The sequence below is a fragment of the Anas acuta genome, chromosome 14 (genome assembly GCF_963932015.1).
Source record: "Anas acuta chromosome 14, bAnaAcu1.1, whole genome shotgun sequence".
Classification (NCBI taxonomy): Eukaryota; Metazoa; Chordata; class Aves; order Anseriformes; family Anatidae; genus Anas; species Anas acuta.
Genome location: NC_088992.1, coordinates 6,192,893 through 6,212,515, shown reverse-complemented (window position 1 = coordinate 6,212,515; position 19,623 = coordinate 6,192,893). Strand labels below are relative to the sequence as shown.

General features: G+C 51.6%; 1 protein-coding gene across 1 annotated transcript in view; it reads left to right on the top strand.

Annotated features, from left to right (window-relative positions):
• The first annotated feature begins 1,746 nt into the window (after positions 1-1,746).
• FAT2 (FAT atypical cadherin 2) overlaps positions 1,747-19,623 on the top strand; it is a 54,561-nt gene continuing 36,684 nt past the window's right edge. The window contains exons 1-3 of the mRNA XM_068697767.1: positions 1,747-2,045; positions 13,663-16,948; positions 17,337-17,651. Coding sequence (XP_068553868.1) covers positions 13,684-16,948; positions 17,337-17,651 — 3,580 coding nt within the window. The 5' untranslated portion in view covers positions 1,747-2,045; positions 13,663-13,683. The remainder of the gene's footprint in view (positions 2,046-13,662; positions 16,949-17,336; positions 17,652-19,623) is intronic.

Here is a 19,623-nt window from a genome sequence, read left to right as displayed (position 1 = left end):
ACACCCACTGCCACGGCTGACTGATCCTCAGGCCCATTGTCATGGGGCATCTTCACCAAGAGGAGCAGATTAGCATGTTCTAGGTGCTCTTACATCTACTATCACTTTCATAATCCACAAAACTTCAAGTTTTCTGCAAGTCATCTGACTCAACCAGCTGGAAAAATGGACAAGCTGAGCACGTAAAACCCTCATCTCTCTCTCAAAGACACCCTCACTGCTGGGCTTCTCACTGCGAGCAGCGGGGATGGGGATGGCAGTGGGACCACCAGGCTGGGGCTTCCTGCGTCCAACTGCTCCGCTAACGAGTGCCACAGGGAAGCTTTCATCCCATCGATGTGAAGAGAGACACTGTCAGTGTCAAAATCCTGATTTATTCGTAATGTTTTATTTCTGATGTACTGAAATATCTACACTTTGGGGAGATGCTTCCTCTCCAGTTCTCAGTCCAATCCATTCGCTAGATTTAGTTTAAAATTCTGAGTAATTTTGGTTCACTCAAAAATGCATTTTCTGATGAATTTACCAGATTGTTCTGGCTCACCTTCACTAACAATCCCAAATAGTCCAATATCATGCGCCAAGCTCTCCCCATCTTTTTGGATTTTGATTAAACCACATGGATTTTCTCATGGATTTGTGTCCTGTGATTTGAGTCACTAGTGTTTTGTGAACTCACAAGTGTCTTCACTTGTCCGAGACAAGTTCCAGTTGAAGCTGTGTGTGTGGCTGGAGGACCTCTCCTCTACCTGCTGCCGTGTTCACCTCCATCATTGCCCCCTGTACAGAACCTCAAAAGGAGTGGTTATAGACCTATTCAGACTGCTTTAAGTTAAAAATGTCCAGTGGTGTTTTTTGTTTGTTGTTTGTTTGTTTAAAAAAAAAAAAAAAAGTTTTCTCATCATTTCTTCTTCAAAAAGCACCACAGGGAAAAAGTTTGCATGAACTTACACCTTTATCACCCGTGTGGAGCTCCACACCTCTAGTTCTTCAAACTCCATTGCAATCTAAAGGGGAAAAATCAACATTTCCTGAGGGTTGGCAGGGTTGGAAGGAGGAGAGGAAAGGAAAGGGACTGGCACACAGAGGGCTGAAGATGTCCATGGACAGTCGATGTGGCAGGGAGCAGCACTCCCTGGGTCAGCACGTGACAGCAATGCCCAATTTCCCTGATTTTGCTTTTGCCAAGAAAATTCCCCCAAAGCTGCGGTGCAAAGTTTGGTCTCCCCGCGCTGCTGTCTCCTCGCTGCCTCCCTCTCTCTTCTCTGCCTCCTGCCTTTTCAGGACAGGGACCACCTTTTCATCCTCTGCCCGTACAGCGCCGAGCACCCCGAGGCTTTCTGGCGGCAGCTGGGGTTTCGGGGGGCTCCCCCAGCACAAACAACAACAACCTTCAAAGCGCCTCTCGGCACGCAGCTGCTCTGAGGGCAGCTTCAGGTTTCCCCCACCCCCTTCTCCCCATCCCTCCTTGCAACACCCACCTGGCAGCTGGTTAAAAACAGTCTTCGGGTTTTTCAGGTGTGTTGGAGGGATTTACCTGACATATTCCCCCCCCCCCTACACACACCTCCCTTGCAGTCGAGGTCCCGGATTTCATGGCAATGGTAGTTAATCTAACAGTAGAAAGCTCCACAATTATTTGGCTCTAAGGCTTGGGTGCTTGCCCAGCTCTGACACACGCACACACACACACAAGTTCACTTCTGCAGAGAGGGCGCGAGCGATGCCTCTCCTCCTCCTCCTCCTCCTCCTCCTCCTCCTCCTCCTCCTCCTCCTCCTTCTCCAGCCCGTCACGGAAGGGCTGGCTCTCCAGCGAGGGAGTTCCACCTCCTGCAACTTTCTCCCTCGCTGCTCCCAACCTGTGCTGCCGGAGTTTCAGCCAGCCAAATCCCTTCTCGCAGGAATTTCTCCCAGCCCTCTCCTCCGCGTTGCGAGCGCCATGGACCCCCAGCAGCCAGCGAGCTGCTGCTGCTGCGGGAGGGGATTTTCAGCGGCGAGGGCAGGGAGGCAGTAAACTTCAGGAGAGGTCTCTCCTGTCGCAACAGGTAAGGCACGCTGCTCGCTGCTGCGGGAAGTCGAAATGACTCAGGGAGAGGTCTGTACAGCGTGGATGGAGGAAGGCATGGAGGATGGAGAGATTGAGGTGTGAAACTGCTTTTTCACGTGAGTAACTTTCGCTGGAAACGGCCCCATCCGAAAGATTCGGGCTTTGGGATGCAGAGGGAGAGCTTTTCATCTTTTCCTCCCTTCTGGAAGCCGTAGAGTGGGGGCTTATGGACAGAGCTAGGAAAACCTTCAGCCCCGTTTGCACGGAATTTGCATCTGGTCTTAACTGGACTTAACTGGGGGACCTGAGCACACCACAGACAGTGCGGGCAGGTGGGCTTAGGGCAGCAAAGGCAGCAGGGCAGGCAAGCAGGGGCCAAGCAGAGAAGCGCCCGGGCGCGCACACGGGGCTGGGTGTCTGCAGGGAGCGTGCTGGGGCTGGAGCAGATGGAGGTGCTGCTGCACGAGCTGTGATGGCGCCCGGCCGCAGGCTCAGCTCTTGGCTCCACACAACCTCACCGAGGGGCAGGCGGTGCCCCACCAGCCCCCTGCCCCGTCCTCCCCGCTGAGCCAACCCTGCTGCTGGCTCAGAGCAGGAGGATCCTGGAGGATCCCCGAGCGCAGACATGGTGCTGGTGTTTCCCCGGCCAGCGCTCGGTGCCTATCCTGGTCCTCTCCACGATGGGCAGCAGAGCCTGGGAGCCCCGCACATCCCGGGCCCTGCCTCACTCAGGAGCGCACACTGGTGTGTGCAGGTTTGCATCAAGGCAGCTCGTTTCACCACCAGGTGATGGCAAACCAAGATGAAACCCTCCAGCAAATCCCGTCCCAATCCATGGCACGCGCACAGGAGTTATTTTTCCTGTACAAGTGCGATGTTGAGAACAGAGGTGAAAATGAAGGGAAGGAGACCCGGGCTTGGAGCAAACCGGGCCCTTCCAAACAGCAGTAATCAGCTAATCAGCCTCCCAGGGCAATTAGAAGGCTTGGTGGTGTGCAGCGCTGCGGAGGGGCAAAGATCAACTGTCACACAATGGGGCTCGCTCCGGACAAAACTCTCTTAAAAAAGCTGGTGCTAACTGAAAACACTCCAGGGTTCATGGAAAGTCCTCCTGGTTTGTGGCTGGAGCTGGGGGGCTGCGTGGGGGCCGGCAGGGCTGCAGAGATCCTGCTCCTGCTTCACCCAGGCCAGCAGGGCTCGGCGTGCCCGGGCTGTGGGATGGCAGGGAGCCCGCTGCGTCCTCCGCCCCGGGGCGGAGAGGGGCACGGGACATGGCAGGAGCTGGCGAGGTGCCGCGGGCTGCCAGCTCCAGAGAGCCAGGAGGTTATCGGAGCCTCGGGGCTGGAAAGCAAACAGGCTGTATCAGGCTCCTGAGGAAGGCTGGGCTGTCTCGGTATTCGGGGAGGCAAAAAGCACCGGGCTTTGTATTGTGCACCCTTATCGCCTGCTAATACGCAGCGCACCTCTCCTTATCGGCACCGGTTCAGGGACATCCGCCTGTCTGATAAGTGCTGGGGTTCCCCAGGGACCGAGCAGGCTTCTAACCCCGCCGGGTGGGCTCAGCCTCTGCCCCTCTGCCCTCCGAGGGCGGCCGCTCCCCTGCTGCAGCCTGCGCCGCGAGCCCGCTTCAAACCCGAACGCTCGCGGAAGGCAGCGCGTCTCCCAGCCCTCCAAACAAACAAGCATCACTCATACGTGAAGGGAGAGTTCAAAGGAGGCGTAACACCTGGAATCAAACATCTGTTAGAAACTAATGCGTTTTGCATCCTACGCTCCTGCCAACTGCTCCGAGGCAAGTCCTAGAGGATTCTCGCAGCTACCTCCGCGCTGCACAAGTGGCATTCCCTGCTCCGTGCGCCTCTCTTTGTGCTTTGCCACGTGTGGAGGGTGCGAGTGCAGCTGTACCTCGAGCAGTGGCCTCTCTCCTGTATCATGCACCAGCATAAGAGGATTAAATACCCTCCTTTTTTATTATTTTTTTTTTCCCTCTGGGTTGGCAACACTGATGCTCCATTGTCTATTAGCAAGCTGATTTGCTGAGCAAGCGATTTTCCTCTCAGCCACAGTTTTTTCCTTGGCAATGGGGCAGGTGCTGGTTTATTAGCAAAGAAACTTTCTTTCCTAATTCTTGGAAGAAGGAGCTCCAGGGAGGGGCAGGCTGCAAGGGCTGTTAGGAAGGTTTGTAGCTCAGAAATGAACGAGCAGCAGGTTTGAAATAAACCAAAGGAAGTATTATTTTTTTTTTTTCATACAGAGGGCATAATTAAATTCTGGAACGCGTCGCCACAGGATATTGCAGAGGCCAAAAGCATACTCGGCTTCAGACGAGGTTTCGATCCGTTTGGGGTGGATGGGTGCAGGGGAGGTTGTTAAACACGGCAGCCCAAGAACAGCTCCAATGGCTGCTTGCACGTTCCTCCTTGTGGAGCTCCGTAGGACTGATCCCAGGCTGTGCTTTGGGAAGGTGCCGTGACTCAGGCAGCCCGGGACATGCTGGTTATGCTATGAACAGACTCCTTGGGCTCAGGCTGACCAGGACGCTGCCCTGCGTGTGCAGGCTGGCACCAGGCACTGTCACAGGTGCTGCTGTGTTGGTCACAGCTGCCTGCTCGCAGAGGTGTTGCAATGCCGAAATCTTTCAGAAAGGTGTTTCCAGCAGACGGTCCGGAGTGGGAGGGAGAGCAAGGAGAGCTGACAAGGACACGCTGCGGCAAGGAGACCAGCCTGGGCAAACATGCCTGTCTGGGGGGTTAATCCTTCCTCGGCTGAATCCCCAAGCTCCCCAGGCCCTGGGCTTTGCAGCAGCTTGTATGGCTCTGGTGTGTTGGGACTGTGGGTACAGAAAGCAGCAGCAAATTGGGTGGGCTGCTGCGGGCAGGACTGGGGGCCAAAGGGGTTTTATGGGCTTGTTGCATTCAGTAAAAGTCTGCTGCAGGGAAATTCTGTGGCACAGCTACCTGCGTCCTTTTAGAAGTGAAGATCGTGCCCTGACCAACTCATTCATTGCGTCCTCGGTGTCCTTAGGCTGCCTCTGAACGCGCAAAAGCAAGGCAGACAGATGGCAGCGGGCAAGGATGCTGCAGGCAGAGCGGAAAGCTGCTCTCCCTGCTCTCCTTCGGGCACCAGAAGGGAAAGACCAGCGGGGTGCTGGGCAGGGGGAAGAGCAGATATTCCTACTAGAGCACGGACAGGTCTGCGGCTGAATGAGAATTGCCTGGGAGGAGAGAAAGAGGCAAGGAAGGAGGCACGGAGGCTGCAGGGCAGAGTGGAGCCGAGCAGTCCGTCCTGCTGGGCGCTGGGCTCCTGACCTGCATCCATACGGGCACGTGGTCCTTCGGCCAAATCTTCATGCCAGGATGCTCTCAGACTCCTTCCCACCAAAATTTTGCCAATAACAGAGGAACGTGAGTGCCTTCCCCAGAGGGAACCATGGGGACGGGCATCAGAGGACTGCCAGCACTCAGGTGATGTCCTCGCTGCAAACACCAGGGGTGGGTTAAGGCACGGATGAGGTCCCCCAGGGTCCAAGAGCTCGGAGCTGGAGCCCCTTCAAACACGGCTTGGGGGGAGCAGAGCCCAGCTCAGATTCACGTCTCTGGGGGGTCGGATGGGGGCTGTGTGCTGGGATCCCAGAAGGGATCTCACAGGCTTTGCAGCACCTAAATAAACAGCTGTTTTGTGAGCAGCAGGATTCATGAAGCTGGGTTGCCCGCGGCGCTCACTCTTGTGTGGATTCTCTGATGTCTAATAATTGGGTTGGGCTCACATTAGAGCCTTTTCTTCCAGCTGGGAGTCCTAATTTGGATTTCTCTCCTCTCTCCTGCTGATTTTCACAAGCTTGTGCAAACCTAATGCCTTTCAAGTCTTTACCTATCTGGTTAAATTTGGCCGAAACTGGCCGGTGGATCTAGAAAGTAGCAGGGAGAACTGACAGTGTGGTCTCACGCGGCAGCTTCCCTCAGTGGTCTGACAACAGGGGAGCTATTATCAGCGCAGGATGATTCGCATCCCAGGCATGAGGACAATGTGAAAGGTTCCCTGTGGCTTTTGGCAGGAGTTAGCAATCAAGAGCAAGCCCGGGATCCCTCGTGGGCTCTCGCAGCTTGTGCTGACAGTCACGGCACAGTCTCCGGGCCGGTGGGGTTGCAGTGCCCGAGGTTTGTGGCCCCGTGCACTGACAACCTCCGTGGGAACTGGCTCCCTGAGAGCGGCCCCGGCAGCAGCAGGGTCAGGGCACGCTCACGCGAGTACCTGGAGGCTGCGGCTGCCTCCTGTGCCAACACGCCTGGGCTGCTGCTCCCCGCTGCCCGGCCCCTCGCAGCCTGCCTGCCGAGCAGCTCCCACCCAGCTCCCTTCCCTCCAGCCCTGCCCTCCTCCAGCCCCCTGGAGCTGCTCTGTTTTATGGCCAGCAGGTAGCCGGTCCCCATCGGAGCCACCAGCAGGATCTGCGGTGTCCTGCCCGGCTCCTGGCTGCCCCAGCTGCTGTCCTTGGTCAAGGAGATGGTCACCTCCAAACCGACAGCTCCTTGGTTGTCCGTGCAATGGCAGCTTCTGGACCATGGGTAGGACTTACCCCTGCTGCGGGGAGCTGGGGAAGATGGGGTGATCAGCAAGGGACAGGCAGGGAGTGTGGAAGGGGGTTAGGGATACTGCATAAGGGTGCTTTCCCCTGCCCATGGCACAAGTCAGCCCCCTGGTATCACATTCCCTGTGGGACAGGAGCTGGTGGCAAGGCAATGCTGGCCCTTGGCAAGGGCTGGGTGTTGTGGGGTGGCCGAGCTGCCGAGCCTGAGCTCAGACCCCCCCGAGCGCTCCATGGCTCCGGAGCTGTGCGATTGACTCTTGCTCTGGAGCGATGTCGCAACGCCAAGACAGATAAAGATCGCTGACCCTTATAGCTGTGTGGGAAGCTCAAGCCTGTTCAAGTTCCCTGCGCCTCGCAGACGAGCTCCTGGAGGCTCACAACTGTGACAGAAACCTCAGCTATGTGACACGCCGAAGCCAGGCTCCCTGGCATCCTCATGGAGAACTGGCTGGAGAGCACACGCTGTGGGTGGAAAAGGGACAGAGGAAAACCTTTGGCTTTATGTGCAAGGTGTTCCCTTGCACATGACAGAAGACGGCTTGGAGGTGAAGACGTGTAGGACCTGCTTGCTTTGGTGAAGGAGCAAACTAGGGCAGCAGGCAGAGCATCAGGACACGGCCAAAGCCACCAGGATGGGGCAATGGGTCCCCAGGAGGAAGGGGCGAGCTGGTTGGGGGAGGCACCATGGAGGAAGGTCCCTTACAGCCAGCCTGGAGCCCAGAATCTGACCAGGGGTGACCACCAGCTGGGGGGACAGACAGACCTTGGGACCGAGCACCCCGCTGTGCTCTGCTGCCAGCCCTAATCATGGTCCTGCTGGGATCCCTCACTGGCCAAGGCAGAGCAGACCCCAGCAGTGCCAAGGCACCTCGGAGCGAAGCAGCATGTGCCCACCCTGCAGCCAGCAGCCCGACCAGACAAAGGGCTGTCCCAGCACCAGCCTGGGGCCCGGACCACGCCACGCAGCTCCGTGACTCACTGGCTTCCCCACAACTCCCTCCAGAGTTTTCCATTCCTCCAACACCCCTGGGAGGCTGCTCACCCAAGCTCCCCGTGGTACCTGAGCTCCCCAGGGTTAATGCGCTTGCCTGGTCCAGCAGGTAGGTGATGGGGTGAGCATCTCTGTGGTGCTTGTAAGACTGCATCCATCCTGCTCTGGAGTCCTGTGTGAATCTGGCAGTCCAAGCGAGAGGCGCTGCTCCATCGTGATGTAGCCCTGGGTTGTAAGCACCTGCACCAGGTTTTAAATGGTCAGCTGCCTCACACCAGGCTGTTTAGAAAACTGGAAACAATTTCCGAAGGTCTATCCAAGCTATTTGGAGATTGGAAAGGTGAGATGGGGAAGAAACAGCCTGGCTGTGCCCTAGTGAAATCTGCAAGTCCAGCAAAAAGCTGTGCCCACACAAGTGCAGTCCCCAAGCAGGCTGCTGCAGAACTGTCCTGCCAACGCCAGCCCTTCCAAAACCATCCACAGGCACTGCAAAACCCTGAGATAGACTGAGGAAGGGAGCACCATAACTTCAGGGACAATTCACATTAGTTTTCTGGCCCTGTGTCGTACCTCCAGGATGCATTTCTTCTGCTTCACTGCAAAACCAAGCTCAGCGCAACCAAATCCAGAGCCCTAAGGACAGAGCCTGGGCTCAGCAGCCCACTGAGAGAAATGCTGCTGGGAACATGGGAACGGCTCCGTGCCATGGCTTGGGAAGGGATCAGTTTGTTTGTTTTGTGAAGTCCAAGAGAAACAGTTCAGAAAATACCCAGCTCCCCGCAGAATGCAAACCCCACAGGCCTGGCTTTGTTAGATGCCAACGGGAAACTCAGAAGCTGAGCGAGGCACCAAGAACAGGAGGACCTGATCCCGACAGCATTGCTGCAATGAGGAAAGGACAAGCATTATCAAGCACCAGCCCCCGAGCAATGTGTACATGGGTTATTTTACTGCTGGGAATCGGGACGTCTCACAGACAGCCCAGCACCTGCACAACAAGCGGAGTTTTCAGTCGGTGACTTTCCAACGTGAAAAACCCCACGGACTGCTTTCTGATCGACCCTACTCAAAAGGTGGCCATGAGGAGATTGCCCTGACCATGGCTGAGCCCCTTCTGCTCCGTTACCACCAATGCAGGAGAAGACAGAGTCCAAACTTCTACTCACTTTCCCAAATCCTCATCCCAAAATCTTATAGGACTTGCTTCCTGCACTCTCCCTCCATTCCCCCACGACCACCAAATTTCAGACCCACCCCTGAGCTGCCCCACTGCTGGTTATTAGAACAACCAGACACAGCTCCCTTCTCCCCCAGCTCTAGTGCTGGGAGCTTCCAAGGTGTTGGTGTGCTCAGGGATGGTTTGGGTTGGTGTTTATGCCAGGTGGGAGGTTGTTTTGGTAATGGAGAAACAAAGGAAGGAATGGAAAGAAAAAGTAAAAAGAGAGAGAGAAAGAGAGATAAGGAGAGAAAGAGTTTGGGATGCATGCTGAGAAAAGAGCTGAAGGGAAAGAGTTGTTCTTATTTTCCCATCAAAATTATGACTTTTCTCTGCTCTTCTGATCCCCAAACTTCAGGCCAACCCCCCACCGCAGCCAGCGAGGGGAATGCTGCTCTTCGTGCATTCATCTTGTTTTGTGTTTGGGGTTTTGATTGCTTTTAAATGCTCCTCTTGAAGGGAATCAGAAGGTGGGGCTGGGGCCACACCTGCTTCCTGGCAGGCTGCAGCGTTGGGCTGTGGTACAGCCAAAAAACACGGCAGCCCCACACCCCGGGGCCCCTGGGGTCCGTGCCCCAACCCCGGCCGCTTGCCCCGGCCAGCGGAGCCATGCCCTGCACCGAGCCCCCCGCAGCGCCCGTCCCCGCGGCCACCCCACGCACAGGCTTTGAACCTCGGCGCCGTGTTTGTTCCCTCGTTTCAAGCCAACAGATTGGGGCATGTCTCTGACAGAGGAGCCCAATTTGGATGTTAAATTTAGACGCGCGCTCGGGCTGTGATTAGAGATACACGAGTGTTTACTGGCTCTGCGGGGAGTTTGCATCTACAGGGCTGAGGGCGAAGCCCCTCGAGGCTCTCTGATCCTCGCCTGGTGATTAGGAGAGGAGGCTGAATCACCACCTAATGATGCTCTGGTATTTCCCCCAGTCAGGAGCTTGGCTTCCCTGCCGTGCTCCGTCCCAGCGAGGGGCTTTCTCCAGCACATCTGCCCCCCGTGTGCACCCAGCTCCAGGAGGGCACCGTGCCCAGGGGAGCCATGCAAGAGAGGTGCAAAGATCCTTCACACTTGGGCAAGAAGCAGGATTAGAAGTATCAGACCCCGTGAGGTGATGGAGCAGGGCTAGGTTTGGGTATTTAAGTGTCCAGTGCTTGCAGCCCTGAAGCAGGTATGGCCCCTGCCCATGAGTCCCACGGATCGTGCACTGGCAGCACAAGGACATGGGACAGCACAGCTCAGAGGAACAGGAAAAATGTTTCTCCTGATCTACCAGAAAAATATGTCACAAATTTCACCTGGTTCTGACATGGAAATCCTTGAACATCTTTGCAAGTACCCCTGAGCCTGTCCGCACTGCTCCTGCCTGGCTGCCCAGCTCCCACCTCCCTCTGGGATTTTAAGTGCCAATAGATTGATTTTATTCCATTTCCACTTTATATGCAGCTTTTCCCATGCTGCAAGAGTCACAGAAAGCTGCCGTGTTTCTGTTAGTTTGTTACGGACACCTGGCAGGGGAGATCCCAACAGGGCTTTCCCTGAGCCAATTGGGTTTGCCCCATTTCAGAGCAATGCACCCCATTTTCCTGCTGAGCTTCACAACAGCTTTTGGAAATGGCCCAGTCCCATTTCTGCACGGTTCTGCACTGTGAATGTGGTGTAAGGGATTCCACTTTCTGCCCATAAGCAAAATGATCTATACACTAACAGCTATCATTCTGTCAGCATTAGAAGCTGTCCTTGTAAGCTCTAGATCCAAACAAAAATGAAGCTGCTAGAGCTGAAGGTTGGTATGTGGAAAAAGAAAAGGGGATCTGCAAGGCCATCTCCATCTGTTATGAGGCAGTGGGCGGAATCAAGGTGCTGGAGAAACCTTGATTTAATGGGCCACACCACTTTTTGAGACAAATAGGAGGCAGTCTGATAGCTGAGCTTGTATTCCAGGTGCTAGTTAACATGAGGACAAGCTGGAGGGACCTTGAGCACATCAAGAGAGCAAAAATGTCAGCATGCATTTTACGAAATTCTGCTGCTCCATCTGCAAACGTGGGCTTGTGCAGAGCTGCACAAATAGCGATAGGATTTCCTCTGGTACAGAAATTGTCCAGGCAGATACATACACAGTAATCGAGGTGATGAAATTGGACATCTCAGAGCGCAGGCAGGTGCTGGCAGAGGGCACGAAGGTCTCTGTGTGCTAACATTAGGGCTTTGGGCATGGGGCCTGCTGCAAAGAGAAACTGTAAGACTTCAAAAGCTGATAGTGATGCCTACTGGAAAATTCTCCCTAAATTTTGGCTGTGCCTTTCACTTTTTCAGATGATTTCCAGAGGAAATGAGGCTTCTGCCTCATGCCCTGTGTGTGTAGTAACTCTCCATCCTTCATAATAACTGCTGAAGCCATTGATTGCCTTCAGCCCAACTTGTAATTGAGAGCAAAGCTCTCAGAAATATGAGGTCACGACAGGTTTTGCAAAATAATTAGCTGGACAGAGGAGTAAAACCCCACAGAGGAAAAAAACAGCAACCTGAGCGAAGCCCTTCTTAGATGTCAGGAAATCTACAGGCAACAGTCAGGTTAAGGACATTCCAGGAGAGATTAAGAAGAAAGTTTGCATCTTGTTAAATGCCAGAAAACCCACTCCTTGCTCAAGGTTATCCTCCCATATTGAATTGCTGGTGCCCAAGAAGGCATGTGCTCCAGCTCTGGCTTTTCTTGTGGTTGTGCAGTTCATAACGTCTCTGCCTTGTGGGTTCTCTGATGTCTTACAAGAGATGAGTTCACACTGCCATTTCAGTACAATTGAATTAAAAAGTCAATTAGCCCAGATACAAAGCGATCGGCTTCATTAATTCGCCTGCTCATGGCACAACACTGTATTTTTGTTGCTGTTTTATCCTGCTGCCTTATTCCACTCTGAATTCTATGTGACTTTTCCTGCTCCCCAGTCCTAGCAGACACGCGCGCACGCAGCATGCATACACCTTCTTTCCAGGTTCAGCAGTTGAAAATGTTGGAAGGGAGCAGCTCTAGGCAAGTCCCTACATGCTGCAAAACTCTTAAGCGCGGTTAAGTAACGAGCAGATCTTTTAAGAACATGGTTTTCAACTCCTCAGAAGGAACAGCGTGCCTTTCTGGATGAGCTTGCACTGTCCTCCACGTTTTTCTTCATATGCTGTGCGTTTGTGACTGTGCTGTATTTCCTATAAGTGAAATGACGTCATCACAAAAATGAGTCTGAGTTTTTTTTTTTTTCACTTATGGCAAATCCAAATTGCATTAACTTGTCTGGAGCTCTGATAGTTTTCTAGAGACAAAGGCTTCAACTCAGCTTGAGACCATTTGTTGCAAATGAATGGCCACGGCAGGGAGATTGCTGGATGATTGGCACCTGCTTACTAAGGAAAATGTGATTGGAAGGGAGCATCAAATTTACAGCTTTGTATTTATCAGTAATTAGCTATCTCAGTGAGAGAATATGACACAGATTGCTAGTTAGGCTCCAATAATTTGTTCCTAACATTCGACTTGACTTATAAACTAAACTAGTTCTGGCTTTTAAAGAGATGAGTCTTGAAAAAGTGTCTGGAAAAACAAGTCTTCCCTGTTTCAATTAGGAATGTGCCAAATGACTGGCAGGTACTTGATATATAATTTAAATTTAAAAGAGGAAGAAACAGTTCTAGATAAAGATCTTCAGGGATATCTAGGGGAAATATATGCACCTATATTTAGCTCATCCCTGGCTTCAACCCCTAAATGCACACACAGCAGCACGCACTTAGCTTTTGAAAAGAACAGGCCTTGATCCTTTAACAAGCCCAGCAAAGCTCACTAATAAAGTTACAACCTTGTTATTCATAGATGTGCTCCCCGGTTCCCTCTGTGACATCAGACTCACGTCTTTGATACTCCATATTCACAGAGATAAATCACAAAACCACAGACTTTCACGAGTTGTTGGAGAGGGAAGGAAGCTGATGGCGGGTGGTCATGGATGACAGGAATCCTGACCCTGGGGCTTTGCCATGAGAAGGAGGAACCAGGGAAATTACTCAGCAACTGACAGAGACATGGTGAAAGTGTCTTGCTAGAAAACTGCTCTTTCAAGCAACGCAGATGTTCCAACCAGAGATAGATCTAAGAATTAGAAAAGGGTTTTGGTAATTGTGATACAACTTGACTATGAGCTCAACTAGAGTGGGCAAAAAGGCCTCATGCTGTAGGGCTGGCTGATAAAAAGGAATTTGTACAACATAGCAGGGCATATCTACTGGGAAAAGGAGGAAAGATTGCTGTAGGAGGAGAAGAAAGGGAAAAACAAGCCACAGGGAGAGACATCAAGTCACACTTGGTGTGTAGGCTCTTGAAAATATTTTGCAAGAACTTGTGTGGAGAGAGAAGTTAAGATGTAGAAGGGAAGATGGAGAAACAGATTGGAGGTGAGGTTTGGGTTGGGGCTGGGCAGTTCAAATATGCTGTTTGACTAGGGAGAAGGCAGAACTGAAGGGGGGAAGAAACGATATGCAGAATAGGAAATCAGCTTGATCATGACATTTCACAGAGCATTTCACATGGCATGTCACATTTTTACTATGAGGGCAAAACCTTAAGGAAAAAAAGTGAGAAACCCTGGAGGGGGGCAGACCTCTCACTGGGACAGAAGGGAAAAAAAGAACTGAGCTACCAACCATGCTGGCAAAAGTCAGGGTAGAGAGAGTACAGAGATGAAAACTGAGACTTTTCCTCTAGCACACCGGCCTTAATAAAACCACCTCTCTCCTATACTTGCCAGAATTACCCATGTTTTTCTTTTAACCCCTGCAGGACCTGAAGAGACACCACACCATGGAAATCATTACCAAGAGGCACTTCCTGAGTTTTGCTGTTTTACTGGTGCACTGCACGGTCCGTGAGGCAAGCTGTGAGAAAGGCAACACGTCCCCTCTGCACTTCACCCACTTCTTCTACAATGCCACCATCTACGAGAATTCAGCTCCCAAGACCTACGTGGAGAGTTACGTCAAGATGGGGATTTACAAGACAGACCCCGAGTGGGACATCAGATACAGAATAGCTTCTGGGGACACCACCGGTCTCTTCAAAACAGAGGAGCACGTGATTGGGGATTTCTGCTTCTTGAGGATAAGAACCAGGAGCAGCAACACAGCACTTTTAAATCGGGAGGTCAAAGATAGTTATCTGTTGATAATAAAAGCCACAGAGAGCACTTTTGCCTACGAAGCCTGGGCCAAAGTCTTGATCCATATTCTGGACAGAAATGACTTGAAACCTCTCTTTTCGCCCCCCTCCTACAAAGTGTCCATCAGAGAAGACACTCCTCTGAAAACAGTGGTCAGCACGCTCAGTGCCACGGATGCCGATGCTGGCCAGAATGCGGAGTTCTACTACTCCCTCAACACCAAGTCGGACCTATTCACCGTCCACCCCACCACGGGAGCAGTTATGACCATGGGCAGGCTGAACAGCACCCATCGAGGCAGGCACCACCTGCAAGTTTTGGCTGTGGACAGAATGAGGAAGATCACAGAGGGGAATGGCTTTGGGAACCTGGCTAGTCTCACTATCCAAGTGGAGCCATCTGCCAGGAAACCCCCCTCTATCTCCACCGTGAAGGTGACGTCTCCCGACTCAGCTGAAGACTTGCTCTATGCAACCCTGTCTGTAGAAAGCGGTGACTCGGAAGCAGGAATAGATTCAGTTGAACTTGTGGATGGAGATCCAGGCAGGCATTTCAAAGTTATCCCATCCTACTTCGGGAGCACAGAGTTCATGATTGTGTCAACCAAAGAAGTCAACTGGCTACTCTACCCCTTTGGTTTCAACCTCAGTCTGCAAGCCAAGGACAAGAGCAAGCCACCACTTTTCTCTCCTGTTAGAGTTATACATATACCTCCTGCCAAGTATGTCTCTGCCAGGTTTGAGAAAGAAGTGTACCGGGTCCAGCTCAGTGAATTTTCCCCAGCTGGAAGCCAAGTTGTAATGGTGAAGATTACACCAGTCTTCCCAAATCTCAAATATGTTTTGAGACCCACTCCTAACAGCACAAATTTTAAAATCAATCCTCACACTGGGCTGATAACTACTGTCAGAGCAATGGACTTCCATGAACAGTCTCATTTTGAACTTGAAGTCACAACCACTAACAGCCATACATCCACAACTGTTTCCATTGACATCGTTGACTGCAACAATCACGCACCAAGTTTTAGTCAGTCTTCATACCGGGGGGCCTTTGATGAGAACGTTCCTCCTGGTACCAGTGTCTTAACAGTAATGGCTACAGATGAAGATGAAGGAGACAACGGCTTTGTAACCTACACCATAGCCAACCAGAAATCAGTCCCTTTTGTCATCGACCCGTATTCTGGCATCATTTCCACCTCCAAGTCAATGGACTATGAGTTGATGCAGAGATGGTACCATCTGCGAGTGTGGGCATCGGATTGGGGCTCACCTTTCCGTCACGAAACGGAGGTGTACGTCTCCCTCGTGCTCAACAATGTCAACGACAACGCCCCTGTGTTTGAGAAGGCAAGCTGCAGTGGCAGCATCCCCCGGGATTTTCCTGTCGGGAACCCTGTGGCCACAGTCTCTGCAATCGACAGCGATGAGCTGCAGCATATCAAATACGAAATCAAGTCTGGCAATGAGCTACGGCATTTTGAATTGAATCCCATCTCTGGAGTAATATCCCTCAGAATATCTCTGAGAGATCTTCCCTCTGAACAGCCACTCTTCTACTCTCTGAAAATAACTGCAACAGACGGAGAGAACTATGCTGTGCCGACATCTGTAAATATCACTGTGGTCAGCCAAGGTCTCCCAGTCAAAATGCAGTGTGAGGAAACAGGAGTACTGAAGCAACTGACAGAGACTATCATACACTCCATTGAGTCTCAGTCCCAAGGCCATGGGCAGGATGACGAAACTTCTCTGAACTTGCACCTTATAAACCATAACGCTCCCAAATTTGATGACAGCTTTCCACGATCTATTGATATCATAGAGACTGTTCCCATCAACTCAACTATTGCAGACCTTTCAGCTGTTGATCCTGATACTGGTTTTAATGGGAAGCTGGTCTATGTGATCTCAGATGGAAATGATGACAGCTGCTTTACCATTGACCTGGAAACAGGTCTCCTTCAAGTCCTTACTCCTTTAGACCATGAACGAACCAGCTTTTACATTCTTAACATTACTGTGTACGACCTTGGCACACCACAAAAATCATCTTGGAAACTGCTGGCTGTGAATGTGTTGGATACCAATGATAACACTCCTAAATTCCCACAGGGTGCCTACTGGGTGGTGGTACCTGAAAATGTAGCAACAGGGACAACTATAGCTCAGCTGAAAGCAGAAGATGCTGATACGGATGATAATGGGAGGGTAAAATATTCTCTGCTAACCCCCACTGACAAGTTTGCCATTAACAGTGTTACTGGAGAAGTGACAGTCACGGGTGCACTGGATAGAGAATCGTGGCCCTGCTACGTGCTGAAAATCGAAGCCAGGGACCAGCCCAAAACAGGCTACCAGCTGTTCTCCGTTACGGATCTCACCGTGACTCTGGAGGATGTGAATGACAACACCCCGCAGTGCCTGCCAGCCCTGAACAGTGTGAAGGTCCCAGAGGACCTGCCTGTAGGAACCATTCTCCTCTTCCTGGAGGCTTTTGACCCAGATGCTGGCTCCGGGGGAGAGGTGAGGTACAGCCTCATTAACGACGAGGAGATGATGTTCCATGTGGATAAGCTGACTGGGGCGCTCCGGTTAGAGAAGGAGCTGGACTATGAGAAGAAGGACTCTTACAATCTAACCGTGCAGGTCAGTGACAGTGGGAAGCCCTTCTCTCGCTCTTCCCTCTGCCACCTGGAAGTGAACATCCTTGATGTCAACGAGAACTTGTACCCACCACGCTTTGCCTCCTTTGTCTTCAAAGGCTGGGTGCAGGAGAACAGCCCCGAGGGCACATCAGTGATGATGGTCACGGCAAAGGATATCGACAAGGGGAAAGATGGAGAGGTTCAGTATTTCCTCCGAGAGGGCACTGGCCTGTCCATCTTCCGCATTGAAAAGGACACAGGTAATGCAGCTTGGTTTCAGGGTGCAACTCAAGGGCTTAAACCATGTGTTTTGTTTTGTCTTTTTTTTTTTTCCAATGCATTCAGATCCTCCCACTTCGTGCAGGGATATACAATGTGCCTCCCTGTGTATGGGGAGGAACGAGCATGGCTTGTCTGCTCTCCCTCAGAATACCCAGGCCTTCCTTTTCACTCTTGTACCAAATTACCCTCAGCTCAAGCAAGCCCTCACCTTCCACACAATCTCACATCCATGCAAGGCTGGTGCCAAGGTTCGTATCTCCAGCAAAAGCCAGGAGGCAGAGCAGAGGCACTGACTGGTCTGGCATTAAGGATAAAGCGATCTGAGTGCCCTCGATCCCTCACAAGCCCTGTCTGTCATTCTTCTAGGCACCATCCGGACCATCGGACCACTCGACCGAGAAGGGACGTCTCACTACTGGCTGACAGTGCTAGCTCTTGACCTGGGAACAGTTCCTCTGTCTTCTGTGACTGAAATCTATATTGAAGTCACCGATACCAATGACAACCCACCTCAGATGTCCAGGCCTGTCTTTTATGCCTCTGTGATGGAGAATTCCCCACCAAACACATCTGTCCTTCAGCTCGATGCCTTAGACCCTGACTCCAGCTCAGAGGGAAAACTGACTTTTCACATCCTAACTGGAAATCCTCAAGGACTCTTCACCATTAACCTCGTTACAGGTAAGACTGACCCGACTCGGCATTGGTTTTTGAGGCTTTCAGGTGCCCAAAGGATGTTTCATATTCAATATAAACAGCCCACAGAGCTGCATTGTCATCCCTTCCTTCTGCAGCAGAAGCCCCAGTCTCCAGATACACGGTGTGGGGAGGCTCACAAATAAAACCCTCAACCTGAAAGCTGCTATTTGCTCTTAGAGCGACACAGATGTGCTGTTTTCAAAGTCCTGCACAGAGTGAAGGAGCTGCATTTAATATTCCCCCTTATAAACAACTGGCCTACTGCACAGCCTGAGCCAGGAAACACCCTTCTGGAGGTGACTATTTGCTCCTGGGACAGAGCAGGGCAGGATTAATAAAAGTGAATCCCACTGCATTTAAAAGCTCCACCCATCCTCCGGCACAATTAGCGTAGTTAGTACAGTAAGCCTCTTCTGCCATCTTCCTAGACTGTATCTTTCATCTGAGGATTAATTACCAGATCTTTCAGAGCCATCAAAAACCCACTGATGTTTGGTGTAAACAGCTTCCTCAAACTATCCCAGCAGTGCTGACATTGGGCCAGTCTGGCAGGGAAAGCTGCGCCGTGCCCTTCGCTCCATCAGCTCCTGCGAGGAGAGGGAAGGGAGGGCGCAGAGCCTCACTTTGGGAGAGGATTAATTGCATGACTTTGATCTCTTGCGGGTGATAAAAGCAGTTCACCTACTGCAGCGGGAGAGCAGCCTGCTCTCAGATGGGAAAGGAGCTGGGCGCACAGAAAAAGGCTGGTGCAGCTCTCGGTTACATGTTCCCTGGTGGCTCTCTGGCAGCCCTCTACAGCTGGCTGGGAAGAGGGTGTTAAGAAAGTAATCGTTATGCTGAAATGCTGAGATCCTTCTGGTTGCAAGAGATTTGTAGGGTGTCTGTACGTGGCACCACGTGGATACAGATGGAGATGTCAGCTGCACCTCTGACCCCCAGTCAGAAGTCTTTTAGCCAGGTCAGGGCATTGCTCTGTATCCGACCTTCCCACAAAGCCCAAATAAATGTGGACAGCTCAGCCCTGTGGACAGCTTGCACAAGAGCTGGGTTCCTGCTTGCACCCATCACCCTGCAGGACATCCAGCCTTCTCCATGCTCTCAGCAAGGAAAACTTTCACCCTGGTGTGAGCGCAATCCCACAAAGCCATGAAAAGACGAGCGGCACTGGCAAAATTTGAACATCTGTGAATGAGACGCCTCACCTCTAAGCCAACCCTTTAATTCCCATCTTAGACAAAAAAAGCTCTGTCGGGTGTGAGTCACCTCCCATCCATCTCTCTCTACAGTCAGGTAATTTGCATGTGAAGAGTGATACGTTTGTCAGTCCACAAGAAACTCAGGAGCTGATCTTATCTCTTGGCCAGTTGCTGGAGGTCTCTTCTTTAAACCCTGAGTTTGGAGGTTGCTTAAGGACCTGCTTCCAAGCCTGATGAGGATTCATTTTTCCTTTTCTTTGCATGTGTTATCCAAAAGAACAAATGATTACCTGCAAACGTTGGCATAAACTGAGCAGTTTATATCCTCGTGCTTACAGTATCTAAAGAGAAGTCATCTGCTGCTACTGCCAGAAAAAATATCACAGCTTGTCTAAAGTTCTGAGCTGCAGGCAGCTTATTGGAACCTCTGTGATATTTTTGTTTTGCAGATAAGGACATGCTAGTTGCTCCATTAAGTAGAATAAAAATATAATCTTTGGTCTCGGCCTGGTGTTGGCAGATGAACTGCTGGTGTTTCAGTTTCTGGTCATTCATATCAGTGCAGGGCTGCATTCAAAAAACAGTTGTCCTAGTGAAGAGCTAATGAAAGGAATTATTTTTAAACAGGGAAAGAGAGAAAGCACTGCAAGTATCTGATCACTGCAGTGCTGCTAGAGCACTGGGGTTTATTCTGGATTTTTAGTTAGGACATATCTTTTGTTGTTCAAATGCATCTCTTGCCTTATTAGCTAGAGGAA